At 45.5% G+C, this 26,272-nt stretch overlaps 1 protein-coding gene and 1 long non-coding RNA gene across 3 annotated transcripts in view; one reads left to right on the forward strand and one right to left on the reverse strand.

Moving 5' to 3' along the window:
• CDC40 (cell division cycle 40) overlaps window positions 1-19,825 on the forward strand; it is a 39,927-nt gene extending 20,102 nt beyond the window's left edge. For both annotated transcript variants that reach the window (XM_064170340.1, XM_064170341.1), the window contains exons 4-15: window positions 1,858-1,941; window positions 3,618-3,757; window positions 4,355-4,451; window positions 5,440-5,579; window positions 5,950-6,024; window positions 6,699-6,744; window positions 8,819-8,920; window positions 9,442-9,557; window positions 9,640-9,773; window positions 14,843-14,919; window positions 17,488-17,632; window positions 18,840-19,825. In XM_064170340.1, the coding sequence (XP_064026410.1) occupies window positions 1,858-1,941; window positions 3,618-3,757; window positions 4,355-4,451; window positions 5,440-5,579; window positions 5,950-6,024; window positions 6,699-6,744; window positions 8,819-8,920; window positions 9,442-9,557; window positions 9,640-9,773; window positions 14,843-14,919; window positions 17,488-17,632; window positions 18,840-19,017 (1,334 nt within the window). In that variant the 3' untranslated portion in view covers window positions 19,018-19,825. The remainder of the gene's footprint in view (window positions 1-1,857; window positions 1,942-3,617; window positions 3,758-4,354; window positions 4,452-5,439; window positions 5,580-5,949; window positions 6,025-6,698; window positions 6,745-8,818; window positions 8,921-9,441; window positions 9,558-9,639; window positions 9,774-14,842; window positions 14,920-17,487; window positions 17,633-18,839) is intronic.
• LOC135189704 (uncharacterized) lies at window positions 7,614-24,315 on the reverse strand. The gene is made up of 2 exons (XR_010308235.1): window positions 22,568-24,315; window positions 7,614-7,911 (listed from the first exon to the last, which is right to left on the reverse strand). It is a non-coding gene; the product is annotated as an uncharacterized LOC135189704 (long non-coding RNA).
• Window positions 24,316-26,272: the final 1,957 nt, after the last annotated feature.

Here is a 26,272-nt window from a genome sequence, read left to right on the forward strand (position 1 = left end):
AATTGCAGTGCTGCTCAGTTTGGTTATCTGTGGAAGTAAATCCTAATAATAGTCCAGAAGATGATTTTTATTGTTTGGTTTAGTTGTGATGGGAATTTGTACTTTGGAGGAAGACATAGGTATAGATCTCTCCTTGTATCTTATTCCTGGAGCATCTGGACATATGTTGTTCCACAGCTGGGTGTTGCCAGATTTGAAGCTGCTCTGTGGGTGGATTTTATTTGGGTCACTTTTGCTTGGGTACACTTCCTCTGTTCTTGGAATGTCTTCTCTACCAATTACAGTTATTTTGTATCATTGCCTCCTCCCCCAGCATCTAAAAAGAAATTAACTAGCCCATGTTCTTTCTGAGAAACCTGTAGGGGAATGATCTCCTTTGGTTACTGGGAGAGACTGCTAGATTTGATTATCCATAGGTTCTCATCTTGTATGCACCCAAGTGCTCTGATGGGGCGTTGATGTCTGGGGTGGACTGAGTGATCTCCCACAAAAATGTAAGAGTGAGATTTTATGCCGTGGGCTTTCTTTGTTTGTGTTTGTATGACTACTTTAACCTGTTCATTTTTCCATCCTGACACAGAGACATTCTCATTGGGTCCTCAAGGGACACTTTATGACTTGAGTAATAGTTAATAAACATCAGTGCTGTGTCCAGCAGGGTGCAGTCTTCCCCAAAAGAAAGCTTGGTGGTCAGTAAGCGTTCAGTGCACCTGTGCCTTGGAAAGTGGATGAGCTTGTCTGTCTTGCTCTTGTAAGATCATGCTCTAGTCACTTCAGGAGGAACAGAATAAAACTGCAAGGTTTGCTTATTGAAATGAGAACCTCCCTACCAAAAACTGTAAATGTCCTGAATGTCTATGGAATGGTGATACATTTTTGTACTTGATTTATAAGACTAAGTTTAGCAGGTTTTGGGGTTGTGTGTGGTGGGTTTGGTTGGTTTTTTTTTCAGCAAGTCTCAGTAGCTGTAATCAAGAAATGAACATGTGAATAGTTAGTTATTTTTAAAATTCAAGGCTATTGTTGCTGCTTCTGACACCATCCATGTTAGTCAAATGGCTTTCAAGTTGAAAGAAAAAGCTTTCCCAACTGGCAGGAGTGGGATGAAAAAATATCTGCTGGAGGACACAGAGCATGCACAAAGTCCTAGAAAACTTGATTTGCAGTTCATTTTTTCCCTCCACCTCTGTCCTCTTCCTTCCAGCTACCACCATCCCCAGGACTGCCAAGAGATGGTAACACTCTTTTTGATCCCGCAGAAGCAGGGTGCTGCAGGGCCAGAGCTTGCTGCTGAAGCTGGAGGGCTTTGTGTGCATCAGCTATGGGCTGCTTTCAGCATGACTTACTGGCTCCAAAAACCCAGGAGCAGTGCCCTAAACTAAAGCAGCATCTATTTAAAATCACATTACCAAAATAAGATTTTCAGCTTCCTCATTCCATGTTACAAGAAGAAGAAGCTGCTACAGCATTTCAAAATCTAATTTTGGCATTGAACTCACTTGGAGCAGGGTACTGGGCCAGGAGCCTTCTGAGGTTCCTTCCCACCAGAAAGATTGTGTGACTTTGCTTCCTGTGCCTGCTCTCCCTTTATGTCTTATGTTAATTATTGCCCAATATATTTATATGCTTCTCTATCTTGTGCAAATTTAAGCATTCTGGCAGCAATGCTTAGTCAAGGACATCATGGTAATACTTTGTAGTAAACTTAATACTCAGGTCAAGTACTCAGGTCCTCACCTCTAGCTCTGAGAGAGACAAAAGTAAAAATAATTATGGAGAAGGGGGAGCAGAGTAATAAAGGTTTTACAAAACTAAGCAGCTTGAAATAACAGCATTTTATTTCCTCCCTTGTTCTAGGTTATGCATTAGATCCTTCTATAGATAACCCTGAAGTTGCCACCAAATACATTGGTTCTGTAGAAGAAGCTGAAAAAAATCAAGGTAATGAATCCAGGATCTCATATAAATTACTTGCAACTGATGACGTAGTAAAGAAGAAATGGAGTAGGTATTGGCAAAAGGAGGAGTTATGAGAGACCTGCCCATGTCCAATGACATAATAAAGAAAGGTGAATTACAATTGCAATGTGAAGAGGGAAGAGAGGTATTGGAGTGCTTTGTTTTCTTGAAGTAGCAAATATTTCAGGCTCCAGAGGAGGGCCACAAAGATGCTCAGAGGGCTGCAGCAGCTCTGCTATGAGGACAGGCTGCAAGAGTTGGGGCTTTTCAGCCTGGAGAAGAGAAGGCGTTGAGGAGACCTTAGAGTGGCCTTCCAGTATCTGAAAGGGGCTACAGGAAGGCTGGGGAGGGACTACTGACAAGGTCTTGTAATGACAGGACAAGGAGTAATAGGTTTATTGAATCTCCTCTGGCAGAGGGGAGATTCAAACTGGATGTTAGGAAAGGGTTCTTTGCAGCGAGGGTGGTGAGACACTGGCCCAGGTTGCCCAGGGAGGCAGACTGATCTCTGTATACAAGCTCTAGCACTCCTAGTGGGTATTGCACCTTATCTCTGCTTAGCACAGTTAAGTTGTTTGGGTTATTTGGAAAAGAAACAGCATTGGAAGACTGCCAAATGGTAGAGGCACAGCCTACTACTGAGAGGATTGACTACCAGAGGCATGAGGTTTAGTAATTAATACTTTGATACCAGACATTTAACGCTCAAAGTGGCTTGTTTGCAGTGGTAAATAGTACTTGTGTAAACTTTATGGTTATGCTTTCCCTTACATGTCTGTTTTTAACACCCTATTCACACATCTGTGCAAAGGCTTCTTATTTCTGTGTCCTCTTCCATGAAATGTATCCAAGGCTTTTTGCTCTTGTCTTCCAAAGTGAGATAAGGAAAATAAACTAAAAGAGAGTAGAATAAGAGTAGATAGAAGGAAGAAATTTTTTTTGCAGTGAGCGTGGAGAAATGTAGTCGTAGCTTGCCCAAAGAGGTGGCAGATACCACATCCCTGGAAACATTCAAAGTCAGGTTGGATGGGACTCTGAGCAACCTGATCTAGTTGAAGATGCCTCTGCTCTTTGCAGGGAAGTTCATCCATTGGACTGAATGACCTTTAAAGGTCCCTTCCAAGCCCCAAACCATTCTGTGCCTTTTCAGTGAGTTAAAATACACAGCTTGGTTTGGGCTGTGGGAGACTTATTTTGCTTTGGGGGTTTGTCGTGGGGGGGAGGTTTTGGGGTTTTGGTGGGGTTTTTTTGAAACTGAGGTAGGTGAAAAGGATCAGCAGCCAGTGGTTCGGACTCCACTTTCAAATGCTGCATTACTTAAAGTATTAAAATTGATGTAGTCATAGAGTCTGCAGACTTGTTGTTAAAAATGCATGGCTACATGCATGGTTAAATACTCTAACAAAGCATGGCACACAGTTTAAGTGGTTCCTCTGCTACCACGCAAGGCTAGCAGTGATTTGAGCTAGAAAAGAACAATGCTTTGGTCAGTTTTGTTCAAATGCTTTTGCCATTTCATTGTGTGTATTTGGAGGACTGGCCAGGATGATTGGGTTTTTCTGTTTGGTTTTTTGTCTTCTCTTTTGAGCTGACTGTGTGGGACCTGTGATGTTGAATACTGTGATAGCAGCTAGGCAGTGTCTTGTTTCCCTCCTTAGGTTTAACAGTGTTTGAAACAGGACAAAAGAAAATTGAAAAGAGGAAGAAGTTTAAAGAGAATGATGCATCCAATATTGATGGGTTTTTGGGACCATGGGCAAAGTATGTTGATGAGAAAGAAGTAGCCAAACCATCAGAAGTGAGTACTACCTTTAACACAAATGATTGCTTTGCAGTGGTTTCAACAGAGATCCAGCTGCACTAGCAGTTTGACCAAGCAGAAGATCCCTGCTATGCTTTAGAGTGATCAGTCGTTTCAGGTTCCAAATTTGCTGTGTTCAATTATCTCCCAAACTATGTGGAAATACAATTCCTTGTATCTGTGGGAAGTGCATAGAGTCTGATTAAAAGATGTTTATAAACAGAAGGAGTTTGAAAAGAACTGAAAGTAAAACTTGCTTTAAAAAGAGGGAGGTGGGGAAAAGCCAAATGAAATAACCCCACAAGAACACAACCTCCCCAGCCCTGCAGACAGCAAACATTCAGGCAGTGATGCACAGCTCTGCTCTATGAATAAAAAAGATAATATTCTTTTCAGTGTACTTAGCTTTTCAAACTCTTCTGCTTTCGATAAAGGTATTCTCTTTACTGATGCTTAGAAATATTTCTACTCTCTTCCATCAAATAAATGTGTCCTTAATAGTAGTTAAATGTAGAGCAGATCCAGTAGAGTTCTGGATTTGGTTACTTGATTCGGAACACTGAAGTTTTAAAAGATGCTGATTTATTTTTCTAGGAAGAACAGAAAGAGCTGGATGAAATAACAGCTAAGAGGCAGAAGAGAGGAAAAGTAGAAGATGATAAACCTGGAGAGGAAAAGACCATATTACATGGTAATAGCATCATCCTGCCTGCTCTCATTTTCTGGCTTGCTGTGTTTTCTTGCCTGCTGTGTTAATTAGTAAGGATGGCAGAGAGCCTCAGCACTTTTGCAGAGGCACCTTGATGTTCCTGTATGGAGGTAATAACACTCATAGGCATAAGCATAAAGGACAGGGAACGAGAGAAACTTGATCTGATTCCACTTCATACTGTGCAGAGCAGTGTGGAAATGTCATCGTACAGGCTACTGGACTTACTTATTTTCTAGGTCAGCAGATGCAGGTGTCCCTTTCCTGTTTTACAGAGCAAACCTTTTACAGTTATGAGTTTGGCTTAGATTCAGCTTCAGAACTGCTGCAGTTCTGTGTATCACTGCTTTCAGGAGCAGGTAGTGCTCTGAGTGATGACTTGCATGCAATTTAGAAAATCACTTGGACTTTGTGCTTCCTCAGTTCTTAATGTAAATGTTCTTGCTGTCATACTGTGAATAATTGTGTAGCAAATAATGCAAGTCTAGACCATGTGGAATCTTTAAAGACAATGATTTGGTAAGTGAAATTAAGAGTTTTGGAAACTTAGTTCAACTCTCTACATGCAGAAGAGTCCTGCCTTGTGCCACCTGGCATATAGAATCATAGAATCAGCCAGGTTGGAAGAGATCATCCAGTCCAACCTATCACCCAGCCCTAACCAGTCAACTAGACCATGGCACTAAGTGCCTCATCCAGTCTTTTCTTGAACACATACAGTTAGTTAAACCAAGTCTCACTTTCTGCAGCCAGCCTCTCTCACACAATCTGGAGCATCCTTTCTTAAATGCATGAAAGTAGCTTAACTGATGCCAAATAAAACTCCACATCTCTATCCTATGAAATGGGGTTTTCTTTTCTGTTCCACTCCCACTTCACAGCAGAGCAGCTGTGCTGAGAAAAGCTTTATAATTTTATGTGGCAGTGAGCCCTTCAAAGACACTCAAGAGTTCTGTGTTTCTCTTTTCAGTTAAGGAGATGTACGACTATCAAGGCAGGTCCTATCTTCATGTCCCTCAAGATGTTGGAGTTAATCTCCGTTCAACAGTGCCACCTGAGAAGTGCTATCTGCCAAAGAAACAGATCCATGTGTGGTCTGGACATACGAAGGTAGGGAGTCATGTTTGTGAGTGTGCATCTTAAGAACCCACTTAAACCCACCTAAAAAGGCTTCTTACACACAAACATTTGCCCAGACCCACAGTTTGTGTTGCTTTGGCGTGTTTGCCACAGCAATGGTGTGAGTGTTGCAGGATGGAACACACACCGCTGGTGAAGTGAGGCCACTTGTTGCCAGTAACAGTTGTGCTAAACCCAGCACTGTGTCTAAAATGGGATGTGGGTGGAATATTGCTTTTCAAGATACAGGATCTGTATGTTTTATGAGGATAGGTTTTAGTTTTATCGTTAGAAAAGGGGGGAATGAGTTGAGGGAAATGCCTAGATGCTCCACTCACTGTTTAATTATGTCCTCATACAGGGTGTCAGTGCAGTTAGATTGTTTCCCCTCTCTGGACACATACTGTTGTCTTGCTCTATGGATTGCAAAATTAAGGTGAGTTGTTTTGCTGGTTTCATGTAGATATTTTATACCATCATTGAATGTAGACAATGCATTTTAGAATACTTAAACATTTGGGTACTTCTGCCTTTTGTCTGTGTGACTTTTATTTTCCTCCCTTGATTTTAAAATTACAAGTTCATTGGAACAGAGCTAGAAATCATGCACAAGACTGTGGGTGGGAGGACAGTGTTAATCGTTCAGTAATAGCATTTAGAAGGCTGCAAGTTCCTCAGGTTATTGACTTCATGACAGTAATTCATTTTCTGTGAAGCCTACTTTGACAGCTAGCAATAGGTTTCTGCTGGAGTGTTTTGCTGAAGCATTTGTGGTCTTAAACTAATCTCATTTTAGCCCAGTATATATCATACTAGAAAGCTGATTTAAAAGGGAGTTTAGCTAACAAGAAGGTGGGAGCTTTCTCCTGAATTTCTGGGTAGGTAGTTGTATCACAGTATCACAGTATCACAGTATCACCAAGGTTGGAAGAGACCTCACAGATCAGTTGTGATTAATCAGTAGGTGAAATGTGTTTGCAATTAATTTCTTAAAAGAAATTATGTTTTAAGATAATTTCTCATTTTAAGACGCTGCTGGATATGTTTGCACTTAATTTCAGTATTTTTATTGTTTAATAACTGATTTATTTCTTTATTTTTTTCCCCAAGCTGTGGGAAGTTTATGGTGACCGAAGATGTCTACGAACATTTATTGGTAATAGTACTCTTTTAATTGATACTGGTTTGAAACATTCATGGAAGAATGAGTTGGGACAGAATGGCTGGAGAGCAGCCAGGAAAAAAAGGGATCTGGAGGTGCTGGTTGATAGTAGACTGAACATGAGCGAGCAGGGTGCCCAGGTGCCCAGGAGAGCCAATGGCATCCTGGGCTGGCTCAGGAGCAGTGTGGGCAGCAGGACAAGGGAGGTTCTTCTGCCCCTGTACTCAGCACTGCTCAGGCCACACCTTAAGTGCTGTGTCCAGTTCTGGGCTCCTCAATTTAACAAAGATGTTGAAGTACTGAACATGTCCAGAGAAGGGCAGCAAGGCTGGGGAGAGGCCTGGAGCACAGCCCTGTGAAGAGAGGCTGAGGCAGCTGGGGGTGTGCAGCCTGCAGCAGAGGAGGCTCAGGGCAGACCTCATTGCTCTCTACAACTACCTGAAGGGAGGCTGTAGCCAGCTGGGGTTGGGCTCTGCTGCCAGGCACCCAGCAACAGAACAAGGAGATGCAGTCTCAAGGTGTGCCAGGGGAGGTCTAGACTGGATGTTAGGAGGAAGTTGTTGCCAGAGAGAGTGGTTGGCATTGGAATAGGCTGCCCAGGGAGGTGGTGGAGTTGCTGTCCCTGGAAGTGTTCCAGAAAAAGCCTGGCTGAGGCACTTAGTGCCATGGTCAGTTGATTGGCCAGGGCTGGGTGATAGATTGGCCTGGATGATCTTGGGGGTCTCTTCCAACCTGGTTGATTCTATGATTTAGCTTAGCTTATTAATTTATCATAGAATGAGAGTTGGAGGCATCCAAAGGAAATGGTATTCACTATGTGCTTAGCAATAAGAATGAATAAAGGTGCAGATCTTTAGTGAACCTTTGTCATTGTTCCAGACAATTTAATGTTGATGTAGAACATCTCATGACCCTTAAAGCAGAGCATTAATGTACTGCAGTCATCAATTCTTTACACAAGACTCCTTTGCAAAAGCAGAATGATGAAATTAAATCTTCATGCTGAGAACAGCAACCCTCTGAATTTATTCAGTAAGGGAATGTCATGGTTTGATGATTCCATCTTAAATAGGTGGCCCCTTCTAGTGCAAAAGCCTGGGAAATTTTTGTTAGGTTCAGCTGCTCTTTGTCAGTGTAACAAGTGCTTTTTAAAGCAGGTACCTGAGACAGAGAGAGAGAGAGAGAGAGAGAGAGAAATACATACATCAGAGCAGCCTTGAGTGCTGAACAAAAGCATCTGATTCCCCTTTTGAAACAGGAACATTTCCAGAACACTCAGTGAATGTATGTTGAGTAACAGGAAAGAAGGTTTTTTTTCACCTAATACTTCTGATGACAGCAGTGTTGCCAAGATGATGGCTCAGAAAAGGTTGCCTCTCAACAGACTGTTCTTCCTGAACAGTTTGACTGTTCTTCTCAAAGGGTCTTTATTATCAACCAGCTTCACCTGCTGCTTTGCTATATTTAAGTTACTGTGTGCCAGTATTTTAACTAAATGATCTCCTACAAGTCTGATGACAGTGGTCAGATGAAAGTATCAGGGTTGGGGAATAGTAAAGTTAACATCAGATGAAAGCATTCTTAATTTTCTGAAATTCTTTCCCATATTTTGTACCTGATTTCTAGTAACAAATGTTTTTACTTTCAGTGCATCTCCTGTAGTGTTTGGCTCTCCTCTTCTTCATTAGATATGCACAGTACAGTGTTTTAAACTTCTGCTTCTCTTACCTGTGACCAAAACAGTCTTTGAAGCCAACAGTACTTAAAGTTCTGCTTCTATATCAATTTCTGAGTGATGCACAGTGGTTGGTTGTGTGCAGTGCTATTGTTTCTCTTCCCAGTGCTTGGGTGGGGTGAAGAGGTTGTGCTTATTACTCTTCAGGAGCTGATTTTTCTTTCTCACTTGAATCATTCTTTACTCACAAAGAACTTCCATAAGCAGCTTCCTTGATCACTTTGAGTCGTTACAGACAGGGGAATTTTAACTTGATTAATGTCGTGGGTTTTTTTAATTAACTCTAAGCATGAATGGGTGGAAGTTTATCATCACAATTTGTCTGTTTTGCAGGACATAGCAAAGCTGTTCGGGACATCTGTTTTAATAATGCTGGCACTCAGTTCCTTAGTGCTGCATATGATCGCTACCTGAAACTCTGGGACACTGAAACAGGTAGGCTTGTACTTGGGGGCACTCTTAATTGGCACCATCTTTAATTAACAGTAAATATCAAGATATGTTATCAGTCAGATTCTTGTCTCATGGTTCAGTGTTTAGGCTTTCTGTTACACAATGATTCATTTTCTTATTCCCCCCTGAATGATAGAATTGCTTTGGTTAGAAAGGACCTCTAAGATCACTGAGTCTAACCATCGACCTAGCACCACCATGGCCATTAAAACATGTCCCCAAGTGCCATGTCCACACACTTCTTGAACGTCTCCAGGGATGGTGACTCTTCCATCTCCCTGAGCAGCCTGTTCCAATGCCTGACCACTCCTTCAGTAAAGACATTTTTCCTAACCCAACCCAAACCTCCCCTGGCACAACTTGAAGCCAGTTTTCTTTGTCCTATTGCTAGTTCCTTGGGAGAAGAGGCCGACACCCACCTCACCACAACCTAAACCTCCCCTGGCACTAACAGCCCGTAGAACTTCTAGCCTGATGCACTAGGACTGACTTTTCTGTTGCAGGGCAGTGCATTTCAAGATTCACAAACAGGAAGGTTCCTTACTGTGTCAAGTTCAATCCTGATGAAGATAAACAGAATCTCTTTGTTGCAGGAATGTCAGACAAAAAAATTGTCCAGGTATGTCTGCTTACTATGACCTCCTTTAAAAGTTCTGATCTTTAGTAAATGGAAGGTCTTAGTCTGAGTCTTCTCTTTGCAGTGGGATATTCGAAGTGGTGAGATCGTGCAGGAATACGATAGGCACTTGGGAGCTGTCAACACCATTGTGTTTGTGGATGAAAATAGGAGGTTTGTGAGTACTTCTGATGACAAGAGCTTAAGAGTCTGGGAATGGTAAGTTTAAACTTTCATATCTTAAAATACATTGTGAGCAAATTGAGAAGTGAGTTTATTTTTGAATATGTCACAGAATGTCAGGAGCTGGAAGAGACCTCAAAAGCTCATCCAGTCCAACCCCCCTGCAAGAGCAGTATCACCTAGACCAGATCACACAGGAATGCATCCAGGCAGGTCTTGAGTATCTCCAGAGAGGGAGATTCCACAACCTCCCTGGGCAGCCTCTTCCAGTGTTCTGTCACCCTCACAGTGAAAAAATTCTTTCTTATGTTTCCATGGAACTTCTATGCTTCAGCTTCCATCCATTGCCCCTTGTCCTGTCATTGGGCATCACTCAGCAGAGTCTGGCTCCAGCCTCTTGGTACTTACCCCTTACATCTTTATAGACATGAGTGAGGTCACCTCTCAGTCTCCTCCTCTCCAAGCTGCAGAGCCCCAGCTCCCGCAGTCTCTCCTTGTAAGCATGATGTTCCACGTACGTGTTATGTATACATAACACTTAGGATTCTGGGCTGTACTGAAGCCTAGCTAGCTGGGGAAGAGCTGGCTTTAAAACCCTGCTCTGGTTTAATGCTGGAGACACTTCATGGATTTTCCCTTCTCTCAGAGAAAGACATAAGACAGCCCTGTCAGCCTGATGCATGCTGCATTCCATTAGTGATCTCTGTTCTCTCTCCTTTCCCTAAGGGTGTATTAGCCCTAAAATGAATGTTTTGAAGAAATGCCTGCTCTGTTCCATTAGTGTGTGTTGGGTTTGAATGCGTTGAGCTTGGATGTGCAGAGTGTTATGTAATATATAGTAGTTTAGTGCAGCCTTGTTTCTGGTTTTCTGGTAGTCTGGCAATCATTGTTACCCACAGTGTGAATACAACAACTGACAGAAAAGTGAAGATCTATCCAAGAAAAGCTCACATTTTAAATGGCTTCCAATTCTTAAACAAATCTCCCCTATCTGAAATGTTTTCCAGAAGGGTCTGGGTCCTAAGATTTTCATCTTAGGACTTAAGATTTCTCTAGGATTTCCAATCTCTTCTTGAAATATTCACTCCCATATCTTTAGGTATCCATTTCCTTTTGCTGTTCACACTGCAAAGCTGCTGCACTACACAGCCACTAACTCTGACTAATCAGTTCCTTCCTAGCTTGGCTTTTTTTTTTTTTGTTTCTTCAAACCTAGACAAGAGACTCCAATCTGTGGTGCTCAGATGTTTGCCAGGCAGCCAGCAAAGCCCTCAGCATGTCTGTGATGGACCGATCTTGTTGCCAGTAGCAGCAGTGGTAATGACCAAAGTCTGGGAGCCCAGGCTTAGGCTAGACATGTAATGCTGTCACCATATGTCACTGCAAGAGAGCCTCTCTACAATACCTCCTAATCAGGCACATGCATTTCCCCAGCCCCTTACAGAAAGTTCTTTACAATATCATGTCTGCTAAGGAATGTCTCCTCTCTGACAAGTGGGAGGATGATCTTGCTTGCACAAATCTGTTACTTCCTTGAGACTGGATTGCCCTTGTTCTGTGAGCTTCATCTTGCTGACTGAAATAAATAGCAAAGTGGGTGGATTTAGTCACTGTGGGGAAGAGCTGGAAGAAGGGTTCTGGCATGGGAACGCTGCAACCTGATTGTTCCAGTAGCAGAATTTGTTTCTCTCTGAAGAGAAAACCCTATCTGCTGAGCTTGCTGTACACTAAAGGAAGAGCTCTCTTGTTCAGACAATAGAGAACCCAACTGGAGGCAATACTCTCTAGTACACTCACCAGGGAATTACTTTGGCTTTAGGAAACACAAATGTGATGTGTCATCCTAGGCACAACTTGAAAACCTTTCTCCACAACCTGCCATGATCCATGTTAATCAGTCTCTAGGCATATTCCTGCAATTTCATGATCCCGGTTTTTACAGTGCATTAAAAAGAAGTTACACAGAAGCTTTTGGAGTGTGAAATCCTCCATGGCAAATTATTTCATGTTGCACCTCAAATCCTTTTTTTCCTGAGTTCATAAGGAAAATTATTTGCAGCCTATGAAGAAGGCTGCCCAGATCCCCCTATGTTCTTCAGCACAGTGTTCCTGCAGTATCCAACAAATCAAGCAGAGTTAATTGTGACCGGAGTATGGCCTTCAAAGGCAGTAATTAAAGCTGGTCTAATTGCTTAGATTCAATTGTTTAGAGGAATTCTGTAGTATGTTTTGTAAACACTTTGCCTTGGCCAGAGCTGGTCATGGCTTCAGCACAGCCCAGGAGTTCATCCTGTGCATAAATCTGACCATGCTGTGCAGTGAATTGCTGGAAGTTCAGGCTGCAAGTACAGCACAGGCTCTAAATAGGAATCTTCCTGGGAATACTTCAACATTTCTGTGCTTTCAGGTGTCATGGGATCGTGTTGTCACCAAGTTGGCATGAGTGTCATGATCTGTGTTTTTCCTTCTAGCAATGTAAAATGTTGTTTTGTCTTTGCTTCTTATGGCTCTGACTCTACCTGGATAAACACCAAAATGATTTGGGCAGTTAACTTTGGGAGCTTTTTATTTCCTTTTACCTTCAAATCCTCAAAACAGGAACTGTACAGTGGTAGCTCAACTATCGTCCTGACAGGCTTAGGAACCTTTTCTCTCCTCTTCTCTCCATCACTTCTGGTAGAGATACTGTAGTGCCCTGAGAGAGCTCTTCATGATGTGTGCATCCCCAGACTGGTTTGGATTGAGTTGGATTATTTGTGTGGGGATTTTTAATGTCTTTCTTTGAAAGTGATTTTGTCCCTCCTGCTTGGAAAGAAGTTGTATTAGAACAGTTCTAAACCTGGGCTAACTCAGCCCTTTTGATATTTAGAACTTCTCAGCCTTTGAAATGCTGTGAAGTGGGGAAAGGACTTGAAGATCTTTACATTTGAAAATGCCAGCAGGCAGTGTATCACAGGAGTTTTGAGGTCAGGCAGCCATGACAGCATCTTGCTTGGGAATTCTTTCCAAGGGTTTTTTGAAGGGGGCTGGCTGATGTCATTTAAGCAACTTGACTGGAAGCAAATGGGAAACTTGAATGCACCTTCTTATCCTGCCTAATAGTTTAATGCAGCAGATGCTGCAGCTGCCCCAGGCATGCCTGCTGGGCTTCGGCCTAACGCAGAGCTGACTTGAGTACATGCCAGTAGTGAGCCCCACTTCACCTGTAAAGGGCAAGAAGGCAGCACAGCCTGCACTGCAGTTCACATTCTCCCTCCAGTACTCCAGCAGTGGACTTGCACCTTCTGAGATGAGACTGCCTTTTAATGGGGCATCCAGTGGGATTGCTTTTAACTGGCATTGACAGCTCCAGTCTTGGATGGTGGGAGCTGAGCAAGATCTGACCTTACTGCAGCCTTGTGTCCCGTTGCACATGGGGGCCTTATAAATATCTGAGGGGTGAGTGCCAAGATGAAGGTGCCAGGCTCCTTTTGGTGGTGACAGGACAAGGAACAATGGGTACAAGCTAGAGCACAGGAGGTCCCCCCTCAACAAAAGGAGACACTTCTTTACAGTGAGGCTGCCCAGAATGCTTGTGGAGTCTCCTCTGGAGACTTCAAAAACCTCTTCTGGATATGTTTCTGTGTGACCTGCCCTGAGTGATCCTGCTCTGGCAGGGGGAGTTGGTCTCCATCTCTGGAGGTCTCTTCCCAACCCCAACATCCTGTGATTCTGTGGGGTTTGGAGCTGCAAAAGGATGGGATGGGGCACAGGGAGCTTCTCTGTCCTCTTGGTCAGCCTCAGAGATAATGTAAACTTCCTGTAGTTCCTTTACAGACTTTACTGTCCCACAGTGGTCTGCCCACTGGAGAGCCAGGCCTGTTCTTACCCAAGGCAGTTAGCCCTGCTCTTAGCCACAGAGCACGCTAAAGACATTGCCCTTCTTATTCTGAGGGGTGAATGACTTTATCATTTCACTCACAGGAGTGTTTGTGTTGCTCCCGGACAGCAGAGCAGCTCCTCGCCCTGCTGCCCATGTGCACTTTGTTTAACAGAAGCTGCCAGGAAATAACTTACTCCATGCTAAAGCAGAATTCTAATTACCTTGCTAATGTTGCCTGCCTTGCCATGCAGCAAGGCTCAGCCAGCCAGTACCAGGCAGCCACCCACGCTCTCTGCTCCAGCAGCAGCCCAGCAGCCCTTCCACCCTGTGCATTAGACAATGAAATCATAACCGCCCCCTTTGTATTAATTAATGTTGCTACAGAACAGTTTGCATGTGTTCTCTGCTGAATGCATTCATCAAATCTGTTTTCTGCTGGAGATTTCTTTTGCTTAATGAGAAAGCCATGTGCATGCCCTTCCCTTCGTTCCAGGCTTCTGGGGGTGGAATGAGGAATACTGTGAATATGCACAGACCATTAGTAATTCAGTTGGTGTGGTCAGACCCAAATGGCAGCGGTGCAGAGTAAGGAGCAGGCTCTGCTTGTTCTGTTCCCCAAGCCTTGGTACAGGGCAGTCTGTTCTTAGCATCCACTGACACAGTCCTGCACGCAGTCAAGACTCTGGAGCTCATAGTTCACTTCAGCTGGGAACATTTGGAATTGATTGGCTTTCCATTTGGGGAGGTGAGGAGGAAAAGAGCATTGTCAGAGAGACAAGACAAAGAGACTCCTGGTTTCTGGGTTTGAGTTTGGTTTGTTTATATAACAACAACCCTGAAAAGGCAGCAATATTCCAGTGAAAACAAAATTCCCACCAGCAAGGCATCCCAGGAAGATCCCTGCATTTATCACTCTCTTCTTGCTGCCTATAGAAGAATTTTTAAGGGCTGCAGTTAAACTGGAGGCAACAGTAGCTTTGTGTTACAGCTCTTAACAGATGAAATTCTGATGCTGCTTTAGGCTTTGGGGTAAATTCACTCTGTCAGAGGTTATGGCCCCACAGCTGGAGCTCTCTAGGTGGACATTCAGAACAGCTTTGAGCTTTTCGCATGTCTTGTGTCCTGTAGCCACCTCCATACACACAATCTCCATAGTTCAGTGGCTGAGTAAATCAACTGACTAGAGACAGCCCTTTGGAATAGCTCCATGTCTTCATAACACACATACTTCTTCCTTTTGCAGGGACATTCCTGTAGACTTCAAGTACATAGCTGAGCCAAGTATGCATTCGATGCCAGCCGTGACTTTGTCTCCTAATGGTAGGTTAACACTTCTCTGCTTTCTCAGGCCTAGGTTACATAATCATGTTTTACTGATTATAGCTCTGACGTTACTGTGTTGCCTCTTGTCTCCCCACACTCCCCACCCCCTCAAATCAGTGTGCATTTTTTTCCAAGGCTGGACTAGATCTGGCTTTGATTTAGATGTCTTAGAAAGAACAACTATGTCAAAATGAGGGGTGACATCAGGATAAATGCATCACTTCAAATGTAGACCTTCATCCAGTCCAGGCCAAAGGGCTCTTTTTTCACAGAGTTATGGCATGCTCTTAGCTGTGTTTAAACTATTAAGAGAAACAGTGGTGGGAACTGATGATGGCTGCAAGGTTCTAAGCAAGCTCAGAAGCAACTGTTGTTGTGTGTGACCCTGTTGTTGCTGTCCCTTTCTGTTCTGAGTACAGCGCTTCTCTGTTAATGTTTCTTTTCTTCAATTAGAATCCAAGTGAAGGAGGATAAAAGTTTAGTGACGCCAGCAATCAAGGAAAAGCCTTCTAACAGGACAAAATCTCTGCTATCTGTTTTGGCCAAAATGAAATAGGTTTAGTGTCAACATTATTAAAGTGTTGCCAGCTTTGCAGTTAACAATCCCATTACAGTGAGCAGTGGCTGATCAACTTGTTGCACAGCTGCTGTTTTCAGCCAGCTCTTAGCATCAAGGTAGTGTTTGCTTTGCAGATATTTTATTCTCAGCTACAGAAGTGGGTTTCCAATATTAAAAAAGAAGATTCTGCAGAAAATGGTAGCTGCATCTAAAAATGTTAGCTTCCCAGACTGGCCCTTTTCAGTCCTTGTTTCTGATCATAGAATGGTTTAGATTGGAAGGGACCTCAAGGGCCATCCAGTTCCAACCCCCTGCCACAGGCAGGGACACCTCCCACTAGAACAGGTTGCTCAAGGCCTCATCCAACCTGGCCTTGAACACCTCCAAGGAGGGAGCAGCCACAACCTCCCTGGGCAACCTGTGCCAGTGTCCCACCACCCTCACAGCAAAGAACCCTTTCCCAAGATCTAGTTTGAGTCTCCCCTCTGCCAGTTTGAACCCATTACCCTTTGTCCTGTCATTACAAGACCTTGTCAATAGTCCCTCCCCAGCTTTTTTGTAGGCCCCCTTCAGACGCTGGAAGGCCACTATAAGGTCTCCTCAAAGCCTTCTCTTGTCCAGGCTGAAGAGCCCCAACTCTCATAGCTTGTCCTCACAGCAGAGCTGCTGCAGCCCTCTGAGCATCTTTGTGGCCTCCTTTGGACTTGCTCTAACAGTTCCACATCCTTCTTCTTTTGGGGGCTCCAGAACTGTGATATTGCACAACTTGCTGTAGTCTCATCCAGTTTTTCAATTCATCTCATTCTTCCAGATTGATAGACTGGATTTCTCCCTTCTATTTTCCCCCAGTTCTGGCTGGAGTATTTGATTTCTGAGCTGTATTTGAATATTTGATTGCTGAGCTGTATTTGAGTGTTGATCTCTGAGCTGATGCAGTAATTGATGTTAGGAATGAAGTAGTCATCTTTCCATCTGGGGACATCACCTATCACATTAACTCACATTATCTTTGCCTACAGAAGTCCACTTTCACACCAAAATAAAATGATTTTCAGAATATTTGTGCTAGAGATTGTGCCAGAACACAGCATGCATCATTTTGGAGTTAAATGAGTCCTTTAAAGAACAGTAAATTGAAAACTTTACAGGTGTGGAACAGAGATTTATGGATCTCATCAATTAATTTTTTCTTCCTGAGCAATGCAGGAGACCTTTTCTAGAATAGAGACATGCTTGAGGCTGGGAAAAAATCCTTGCATTCCAAGCTGGTAGCTGGAAGTGTGATGAGATTTACAGTCAAATCAGCACATTTTATGTTATCACTGCTTGCCTAAAACACTGTCAAGGCAGTGATGATAAGCAGTGTTCAAGACAGACGTCTCTGATCTGTGGTGTTCTGTAGCACATCATCTTTGGGTTCTCAGGCAGGAGTTAATGCACTGCCAAGATGCCAAATGAGATAGAGTTAAGATTAGAAAAACATGAGGGTGTTTTTCCTTCACTAAAGTGCCTTTACTAAATTGCATTCCACTGGGGCAGAGAAAACTAAATAGTTGCACAAAAAGAAGGTTTTTCAAACTCCTGAGTCTACCTTAGACCTGTTTGTCCCATAAAGAAAATGAGAGCTGGTAATCTTACTCACAGAACAGGTAAGCAGATGGATTGCAGCTAGAGAAGGCTTTTTTTGCCCTTACCTGAACTACCTGAATATGTGCACCAGCAAAGCTTGCTCAGTGGCTTTAGAACTTTCCAGCACATTGTTGTAACAGCCAGAGCACATCCCATAGGAATAGGTATCCCAAATCCTGTCAAATGTAAGGGTTTGCCTCCTGGCAGTTGTAGCAGGCAGGAACAGTATCAGCTGCTACCCAGAGCTCTGATACACAATGAAAATCAGGATTAAGGCAGTGCAAGAAAAGGTAAGAAAAACCTCTTGAAGCATTCCAGGTAAGTTTGTTTCTTTGGGTGCAGCACTCTGCTCATGCCTTTGCTTGTTGCTTTTGTAGGGAAATGGTTGGCTTGCCAGTCGATGGATAACCAAATTCTGATCTTTGGAGCTCAGAACAGGTTCAGATTGAACAAGAAGAAAATTTTCAAAGGCCACATGGTAGCTGGCTACGCTTGCCAAGTGGATTTTTCACCTGACATGAGGTAAGTTTGTGTGTGAATGACTTTCACCTTAGAACAGGCTGGCACAGACACCAGCTCTCCTTCTGAATCCTCTGCAGTCTCCAGTCCAGCCACCCTGGTAACTGAGCAGGGCTGGGCTGGAAGGGACCTCCAAGGGTCATTCAGTCCAAACCCCCTCTGCAGTCAGCAGTCATATCAGGTTGCCCAGAGCCCTGTCGAGCCTTACCTTGAACATCTCCAGGCCTCAACTACCTCCCTGGGCACCCTGGTCCAGTGTTCCACTACCCTCACGGTGCAGAACTTGTTCCTCATAACCAATCTAAATCTGCTCTTCTGTTTTGAAGGCATTACACCCATCCTGTCACTGCAGGCCTTTTGCAGCAGTCCCTCTGCATCCTTCTTGTAGCCCTTTTCAGGTACTGGAAGGATGCTTTTAGGTCTCCCTGGAGCCCTCTCTTCTCTACCCAAAGGCAGTAAGCTTACTCTTGTCATTTGACAGGACTAAGCTATACTCAGTGGTTGCTCTGAGCAACATGTATCAAACAGCCCGGGTAGTGCAGGTTCCCCAGTCTGCAAAGATGATTTCTGCTGCTCTTAAAGCATCCAGAGGCTCCCCTCCTTTTGCTTGGCCAGAATACAGCACAGGGAGGCTTCTGCTTCTGGCTTGTGTCTGGATCTTTTTGTGCAGACCTGCAGCACTGGGTTTGTTCCTGCAGTATGCACTTGCCTGCAGTGACTGGGATTTGGCCATGCCCAGTTTCCCCCCTGTGCTGCTCTAGTCTGGGTATCCTCATTTACTGTCCAGAGAACCATCTTTTTGCTCCTGCTTGCTTAGTAATGTGCCCATACATTTCCTGCTGTGCCTACACAGGGCATTGGTTACTACAGAACTGGAGAATAACCTCAGCAAAGCTGGAGGGAAAAGCAAAGAGTCTAAAGATTTCAGAGCTTCTGTCACTGTCTCTTGCTACTGTGTTCTTTACAGTTGCAGAACAGAGTGCATGGTGAAATGGCATCACTTAGCACATTTACCTTGCAGCTGGTGAATCAGCTTCTGCGGGACTTGTGTGCCTTAGAGCACAGCGTGGCTGCTGATGCTGCTAGGTGTGTTTGCAGGCTGTCAGGCACAAAGCTCAGGGGGTGAAGCTCTTTGCTTAGTGTAAAAGTATTGCAATACAAACAATCTTCAGCCATGATACAGCTGTTCTTTTAATCCTGTGTACCATAGCTATGTGATATCTGGGGATGCAGACGGAAAACTGAACATCTGGGACTGGAAGACAACAAAACTCTACAGCAGATTAAAAGCACATGACAAAGTCTGTATTGGGGCAGTGTGGCATCCACATGAAACATCTAAAGTCATCACGTGTGGCTGGGATGGTCTGATTAAATTATGGGACTAAATAGGGTGCTACAGAGATCTAACACTGCCAGTCCTGCATACATCTGGTACCCAAGTGAGGCCTGCTGTGAGCAGACGTTTCTCAGTCCACAGCTCTGTACATACACATTAAAAGTGGGAAATCTTCTCAAGTCACAACCAAAAGGATACAGCTCTAAATAGGACACTCTGAGAAGGAGAAGCTGAGGTCACCTGAAGCATGCAGCATCCAGTGTTTGTCCTGTCACCCTTTGTGCTCTTGTAAAATAAAACAGTTTTCAGAATAAACTGCTTTTTTTTGTGATTCTGGCTGTAAAGGGAGGGAACTGGCAATTGTCTAACGCTCTTCCTAAGGAGGAGTCTTTGCTGTATGCTGCACTAGAGCCGGGCATGATTTCTGTCCCTGGCTTTGGGGTGGTATTTTATCATCCCCATGAGAGCTCTGTCTTTATAGAACACAACTCTGCTTGCTAAGATCTGTTAACTTGCAGTAGAAGTGAAGAACTAATCCAGCTAGAAGTCATCAGGTAAAACTGGCTCTTCATAAATCTTTCTGCATCATGCTGATCACTGAGTTTCAGCTTTACAGGTACCCTTCCATCTCAAGCTTTTGCTTGCAGTGGTTGTGTTAAGTCTTGTTTTTCCTCTTCCCATGTCCTGCTCTCTTCCAATAAGCATGACACAACACCACCAACCAAGTGAATGTCTCTTGTTGAGTTTGCAATCTGCTGTATTACAAGCCCCAGGAAGTTTTGGAGAGGTTAATGTATATACATGGGATGCTTTTTCCTCTTTACAGAACTTATTTTTAATAAACCCTTTTCTAATAACTCTGCTTCTCTTCATTCAGTTTGTCTAGCAGTGTCCTTGGAAAATACTCCCTACCTTTTCATCTTTGCAATTTGCAGTTGTACCAGCAGTCAGATAAACTCATTTTCTTGCACTGTTCATGTAAAACTATACAAACTGGAAGTAAGAGGGGGTTAAAAAAAAGCCTTTTAACTCCCTACCCACTCTCTTCTTGAGCACAGAAGGGAAATGCCTAACAAATTTATCCCAGTGATTAGTTTTTAATTACAGGCTTGGATTACACTGTATTGTTTACCATAAATCCAATCACTGCTCATCAGTTCTAACCAGGAGCAAAGGAGCAGCTGCCTGAATTTGACAGCAGGATAAATGGTAAGGTGCTTCTGTAGAGGAGCCCAGAACTGGACACAGCACTCAAGGTGTGGCCTGAGCAGTGCTGAGTACAGGGGCAGAATAACCTCCCTTGTCCTGCTGCCCACACTGCTCCTGAGCCAGCCCAGGATGCCATTGGCTCTCTTGCCCACCTGGGCACACTGCTGGCTTATGTTCAGCTACTCTCTACCAGCTCCCCCTGGTCCCTCTCTGCCTGGCTGCTCTCAGCCACTCTGTCCCCAGCCTGTAGCACTGCTTGGGGTTGCTGTGGCCAAAGTGTAGAACCCTGCACTTGGCCTTCTTAAATCCCATCCCATTGGCCTCTGCCCATCCATGGAGCCTGTCAAGGTTTCCCTGCAGGGCTCTCCTACCCTCCAGCCGATCCACCTGCTCCTAGCTTGGACTGTACCCTCCACAGGCAGAGAGGGACCAGGGGGAGCTGGTAGAGAGTAGCTGAACATGAGCCAGCTGTTCCTGTTTCTTGTCTCTTCGGGGGCGAGGGAGAGTGAGCTGCTGCTGTGGCTCAGAGGGTGAATTTCTTACCTTCTTTCACAAGGAAGCCTTGAGAGTCCTGAGCTGGGAGTTGAGTTTTGGTGTGTGCTGTGCCCTGAGTGCTGCTTCAGGAGAAAATGGGCTGAAATCATTTAGAAATTTTCTTCCTCCAACCCTCATTTCCTAAATGGAGATATGGCAGAGTGCCCTGCCCATTAACAGCTTCCAAGTAGAGGGGCTTGGGCAGGAGGAACAGAGCAACCACAAAAACTTCTCACAGAAATAAATACAGCCATTAGCTCCCACTGCAGCAGCCTTTAAATCATCATGCCCCAAATTTAAAGGCCTTAACAGCCTTTAAATCATCATGCCCCAAATGTTTTGAGCCTGTGGTTTCCCATGTGTCACCCACCAGGCAGCAAGATCTATGCACACGAGTGTGTATCCCACATACAAGAGCATAATACACTGGACAGTGCCTGCAGGGAACAGAACCAAAGCAACTTTGACTCCAGCACTTCTGCTGGGAGTCGAGATTCAGTGCTTGCAACAAGCCCAGAATCAAAATTTCTCCCCCCTCCCCTAGAGTCTTTCAGATCCAATCCTTTGTCCCTCATAGCTGGCCACCCTCGTAATCTTTTCTGGAATTTCTCACATCTGCACTCAAGCCTGCAGGGGGAATTTTTCCTGAGGATAATTCCCCCCCACCTTTGTCAGCCTGAGAGTTGTGAACCCCACAGCTCACTTTGTCTGCTGCGCAGGATAGCCCCTGCCTGTCTCGCTGGGCTGAGTCTGGACTTGTCTTCCCTGCAGCCACCTGGAAAAGGTTTCTTGCTGGGCTAACCAACCCCAATCCTATCACACAATCATGGAATGGTAGAGGTTGGAAGAGACCTCCCAACTCCCTTGCCTTTCTCTTTCCTTCAGTTTCACGTTTGGTTTGCTGCAAATGTCGGTCAGACCAAGTCCAAACAGAGACCCCCGAGGCTGAGCCTTGTGTGTGAGCAGAGCCAGGGAAAAGGCAGCGCTGGGAAGATGTTTGGAGTTCCCCCAATTTATTCTCCTCTTCAGGAAAGGAATGGGACAAAGTGACTGAAGCTGAAAGGAGCTTCCTGGGCGGGCTGGAGCCAAGCCTGTCAAGCTGCTGGGAAGGGAGCTGCAAGCTGGAGCTCAGGCTGATGTCACAGCAGCAAGATTTAGTTCCCCTGGATCATGCATCTGCAACGCTCAGCCATGATGTGCCAAGCTGTTGCCACTTAAGATTAATACCAATTACTTTTACAGTGGCAGCTTTACACATTGAGCTATCTCCATCCTTCTTGGAGTTCTGCCTGGGAAACTTGATAGTTCCTTTGGCCTTGTGCCACTTTTTCTCGGGGTTTGGGTGGTTGTTTTTTTTCCTAAGCAAGAGGGAAACATCCCACAGCTCCTCGTGCAACTTGCTGGTGAGGAGGCTCTGTTTGGAAGCAGATGGCCTTGGCATCTGTCTTGCTCAGAGTTTATAATTGTCCCCAGTAAGCTGGGGCTGCTCAGTCTTTGCCCTCATTAGGAGGAACAAATCTCTGCATGGCTGCATAGCCAGAGAAGCCCCAAGATTCTCTTGTAAAAAGCCAATTTTTAGCCATGGGGCAGATGTTCAACATCCCATTTAGCACCGTGGGCTTTGAAGGCTGAGTTGAACAGGGAGCCTTGGAGCTCTGGCAGCCCGGAAGCGCAGCGTGCTTGCCTCCTGGAGCAGCTGGGCACTGCGACAGCCTGCTCCATGTGACAAGCAGCCTGCATGAGAGGGAACACGCTCCAGGGAGCAGGGGAGGGAGGGGAATTTTCCTTGGAAGACTTCAAACAGTTGAACCTCTACACCAGTTGCCAGGGAGGTTGTTCCTCTGGAGAGTACTTACCATAGAATCATTGAATGTCAGGGGCTGGAAGGGACCTCCAAAGCTCATCTGGTCCACCCCCACTGCCAGAGCAGGATCACCCAGAGCAGATCACACAGGAACACATCCAGATGGTTCTTCAATATCTCCAGAGAGGGAGACTCCACAACATCCCTGGGCAGCCTGTTCCAGTGCTCTGTCACCCTCACAGGGAAAACATTCTTCCTCAGGTTCAGTGGAACCTCCTATGCCTCAGCTTCCACCCACTGCCCCTTGTCCTGTCACTGGGCATCACTGAGCAGAGCCTGGCTCCAGCCTCCTGGCACTCACCCTGCACATATTCATAAACATTAATGAGGTCACCCCCAAGTCTTCTCCTCTCCAAGCTAAAATGTTAATTTCATTAGCAGACACTCAACACTTCAGTCTTATCCCTGGCAGTAAAAGATGTCTTTTCTGTCAGGCTTGCTGATGAAACCCCAGATGCCCCCATGGCTGTCTTGCAGCACTCAGAGAAAACTGCTGGTGCTGTGGTGGCAATGCCCCAGAATGAGCAGGGACACTGCACTGGTCCTCATGCTAGAGCTGGCATTTCCACTCAGCACACAGCAGGTTCCTGCTCTCACCTTGTGTAAGGTCATAGAATGGTAGGGGTTGGAAGGGACCTCGAAAGCTCGCCCAGTCCCCCCCTGCTAGAGCAAGCTCACCTAGCGCAGGTCACACAGAGACATATCCAGGTTGGCTTTGAAAGGCTCCAGAAAAGGAGACTCCACAACCTCTGGGCAGCCTGTGCCAGTGCTGCAGCACCCTCACCCTCGCAGGAAAGAAGTTTCTCCTCCTGATGAAGTGGAACTTCCTCTGTTGTAGCTTATATCCATTATTCCTTGTCCTGCCATCAGGATAAGGGACACAGCATGGGCTGTCCCTGCAAAAGGCTTTCTGAACCAGCTGAAGCTCTTTTCAACAGGCAGGTCAAACTGTGCTTGTGTTTGAGGGACGAGAGCCATTGGTTACCACAGATGATTCCCTTCAAGTGCTGGGCTCGCTCTGAAAGGCAGTGGAGGGAGGCAAGGATAAATCTGTCTCTGAATGTAGGTCAGCTCTGAACTTCCACCGGCACTAAACCAGGTCTCTGCTGGCTGCAATTAAATGTCACATTGTGTTAACAAGCAGGAAGAAATCAAGAGTGATTTCCTACTGACTAACCCTGAGGATCCTCTCAAGGGCAAGGGAGCGGCTAATGAAGCTCATGGAATCAAAGTTTTTGAACCAACCAGATGGTCTCAGCTGCTAAATAAGCCACCAGAGAGCAGGAGTGCTATCTCTTCAGGTGTGCTACTGGCTGATCTGTCCTCCTGGCATCTGCCAGGGAAGGCCTGACATATGGTCCCTTTACACTTTGATCTCCCACAGTTGAGAGGCGCTGAAGAACAGCCCTGCACAGCTCACCCATGGGATCAGAGCCCGGGGCCAGAAGTGCAGGTGATAAATGTCAGCTTTGGGAGTGCAGCAGGAGGTCAGACCTTTCTTTGGTCAAATTTTAGAACCTTTCAGGAATTCAGGCAGGGACCAGTTTCACTGGAGAGGTGTGCTGGTGTCCTAACATCCCCCCCACGCTGCTGTGGGCTCTCTAGGCAGAGGCAGTGCTGCAGTGCCAGCTGTGATGTTTGGGGGATGTACATCTGTTGCTGCTCTTCATCTTAGAATCACAGAATCAACCAGGTTGGAAGAGACCTCCAAGCTCACCCAGTCCAACCTAGCACCCAGCCCTGGCCAGTCAACCAGACCATGGCACTAAGTGCCTCAGCCAGGCTTTACTTGAACACCTCCAGGGACAGCGACTCCACCACCTCCCTGGGCAGCCCATTCCAATGCCAATCACTCTCTCTGCCAACAACTTCTTCCTAACATCCAGCCTAGACCTGCCCTGGAACAGCTTGAGACTGTGTCCCCCTGTTCTGTTGCTGCTTGCCTGGCAGAAGAGACCAACCCCACCTGGCTACAGCCTCCCTTCAGGTAGCTGTAGAGAGCAATGAGGTCTGCCCTGAGCCTCCTCTTCTGCAGGCTGCACACCCCCAGCTCCCTCAGCCTCTCCTCACAGGGCTCTGCTCCAGGCCCCTCACCAGCTCTGTTGCCCTCCTCTGGACACATTCCAGCATCTCAACATCTCTCTTGACCAGGTCACAGGCAGTACCTGCAATTCTAAGCCACAGCCATGTGAAAATCATTGGGGAAATGGCCTCAGACCCACAAAGGGGTCTGTGCAAATAAACCTGCCACCACACACAGCCACCTCTGCAAAGATCTGGTTTAGACCTAGCTGAAACATCTGGTGTACCCAGAAGCTCAGTCTTCAGGAGATGGGAGCTGAATTCATTTAAGCATCTCTGCCTTAGGTAACAAAAATCAGTAGAAAAGAAGGGGTAAGGGCACAAAAGCAAGACCTGAGGAGGGGAGGCTGCAACTCTGCTTGAAGAGATATGCAGGGGAGAGGCACAGATAGTGCATGAAATAAGAGCTGTTCATTTTCTCCCATAATATCACATCGCTGCCTGAGAATGATAAATGGCTTTTATCTATCATGTATCACAGATAAGGTTTCCTTTACAATTACCATAGTTAGTGGAAGCTTTTCTTGCAGAAGATGTATTCACTGCAGCCTGAGTTGCTCCTGACACTGCCTGGCAATCCTGAGCAGGAGATAAGCTGAGAAAAGAAGCAGGATGGGCCCCTACTGCTGTTCTAGAACTTACATATACATCACCACTTCTCATTCAGGACAATCAGCAGTGGGAGATGTGCAGCTTTACCATCTGTGAGAGGCCATGGAACTTGGGTTTTAACCCTTACTTACTGCTTTCTGCAGTGACAATAAGCTACTAGGCTCATTACACTATGACTGAGCAGGAGGAACAACCTGTGTGGGGCTGGAGCCCCACAAAAAGCCAAGATTGGAGCAAGTCCATTCTGTGGAAAATGGGAGCTGAGCCATTCTGTGGCACAGCAGAAGTGACCATTCCAACAAGTTAAGCACTGGGTTAGGAAATCCTGGCACCCTCTCACGTTGTAATGAAGCTGCCTTGTTAAAACAACCCCAGCACTCCATGTACCAGGGGTGCAGCAAGCCTGACCTGACACAGAGGCATTTCCTACTCATTTCCAGAAGTCAGGTTGGGTTGTGTAATACCTGGCTCAGAGATGGCAAGATGTAGCTTGGCCCTGAGCAAAGTGCTTTGCCCAGCATTTGAAGCAGAAGTGTGCCCAGGTAGCCAAGAAGGCAAATGACATCCTGGCCTGGATCAGGAACAGTGTGGCCAACAGGACAAGGGAGGTTATTCTGCCCCTGTACTCAGCACTGCTCAGGGCACACCTTAAGTGCTGTGTCCAGTTCTGGGCCCCTCAATTCAAGAGAGATGTTGAGGTACTGGAATGTGTCCAGAGAAGGGCAGCAAGGCTGGGAGGGTCCTGGAGCACAGCCCTGTAAGGAGAGGCTGAGGGAGCTGGGGGTGTGCAGCCTGCAGAAGAGAAGGCTCAGGGTAGACCTCATTGCTGTCTGCAGCTCCCTGAAGGGAGGCTGTAGCCAGGTGGGGTTGGGCTCTTCTGCCAGGCAAGCAGCAACAGAACGAGGGGACACAGTCTCAAGCTGTGCCAGGGGAGGTCTAGGCTGGATGTCAGGAAGAAATTCTCCAGAGAGAGAGTGATTGGCATTGGAATGGGCTGCCCAGG

This window comes from Pogoniulus pusillus, chromosome 33, assembly GCF_015220805.1.
Source record: "Pogoniulus pusillus isolate bPogPus1 chromosome 33, bPogPus1.pri, whole genome shotgun sequence".
NCBI classification, from domain to species: Eukaryota; Metazoa; Chordata; class Aves; order Piciformes; family Lybiidae; genus Pogoniulus; species Pogoniulus pusillus.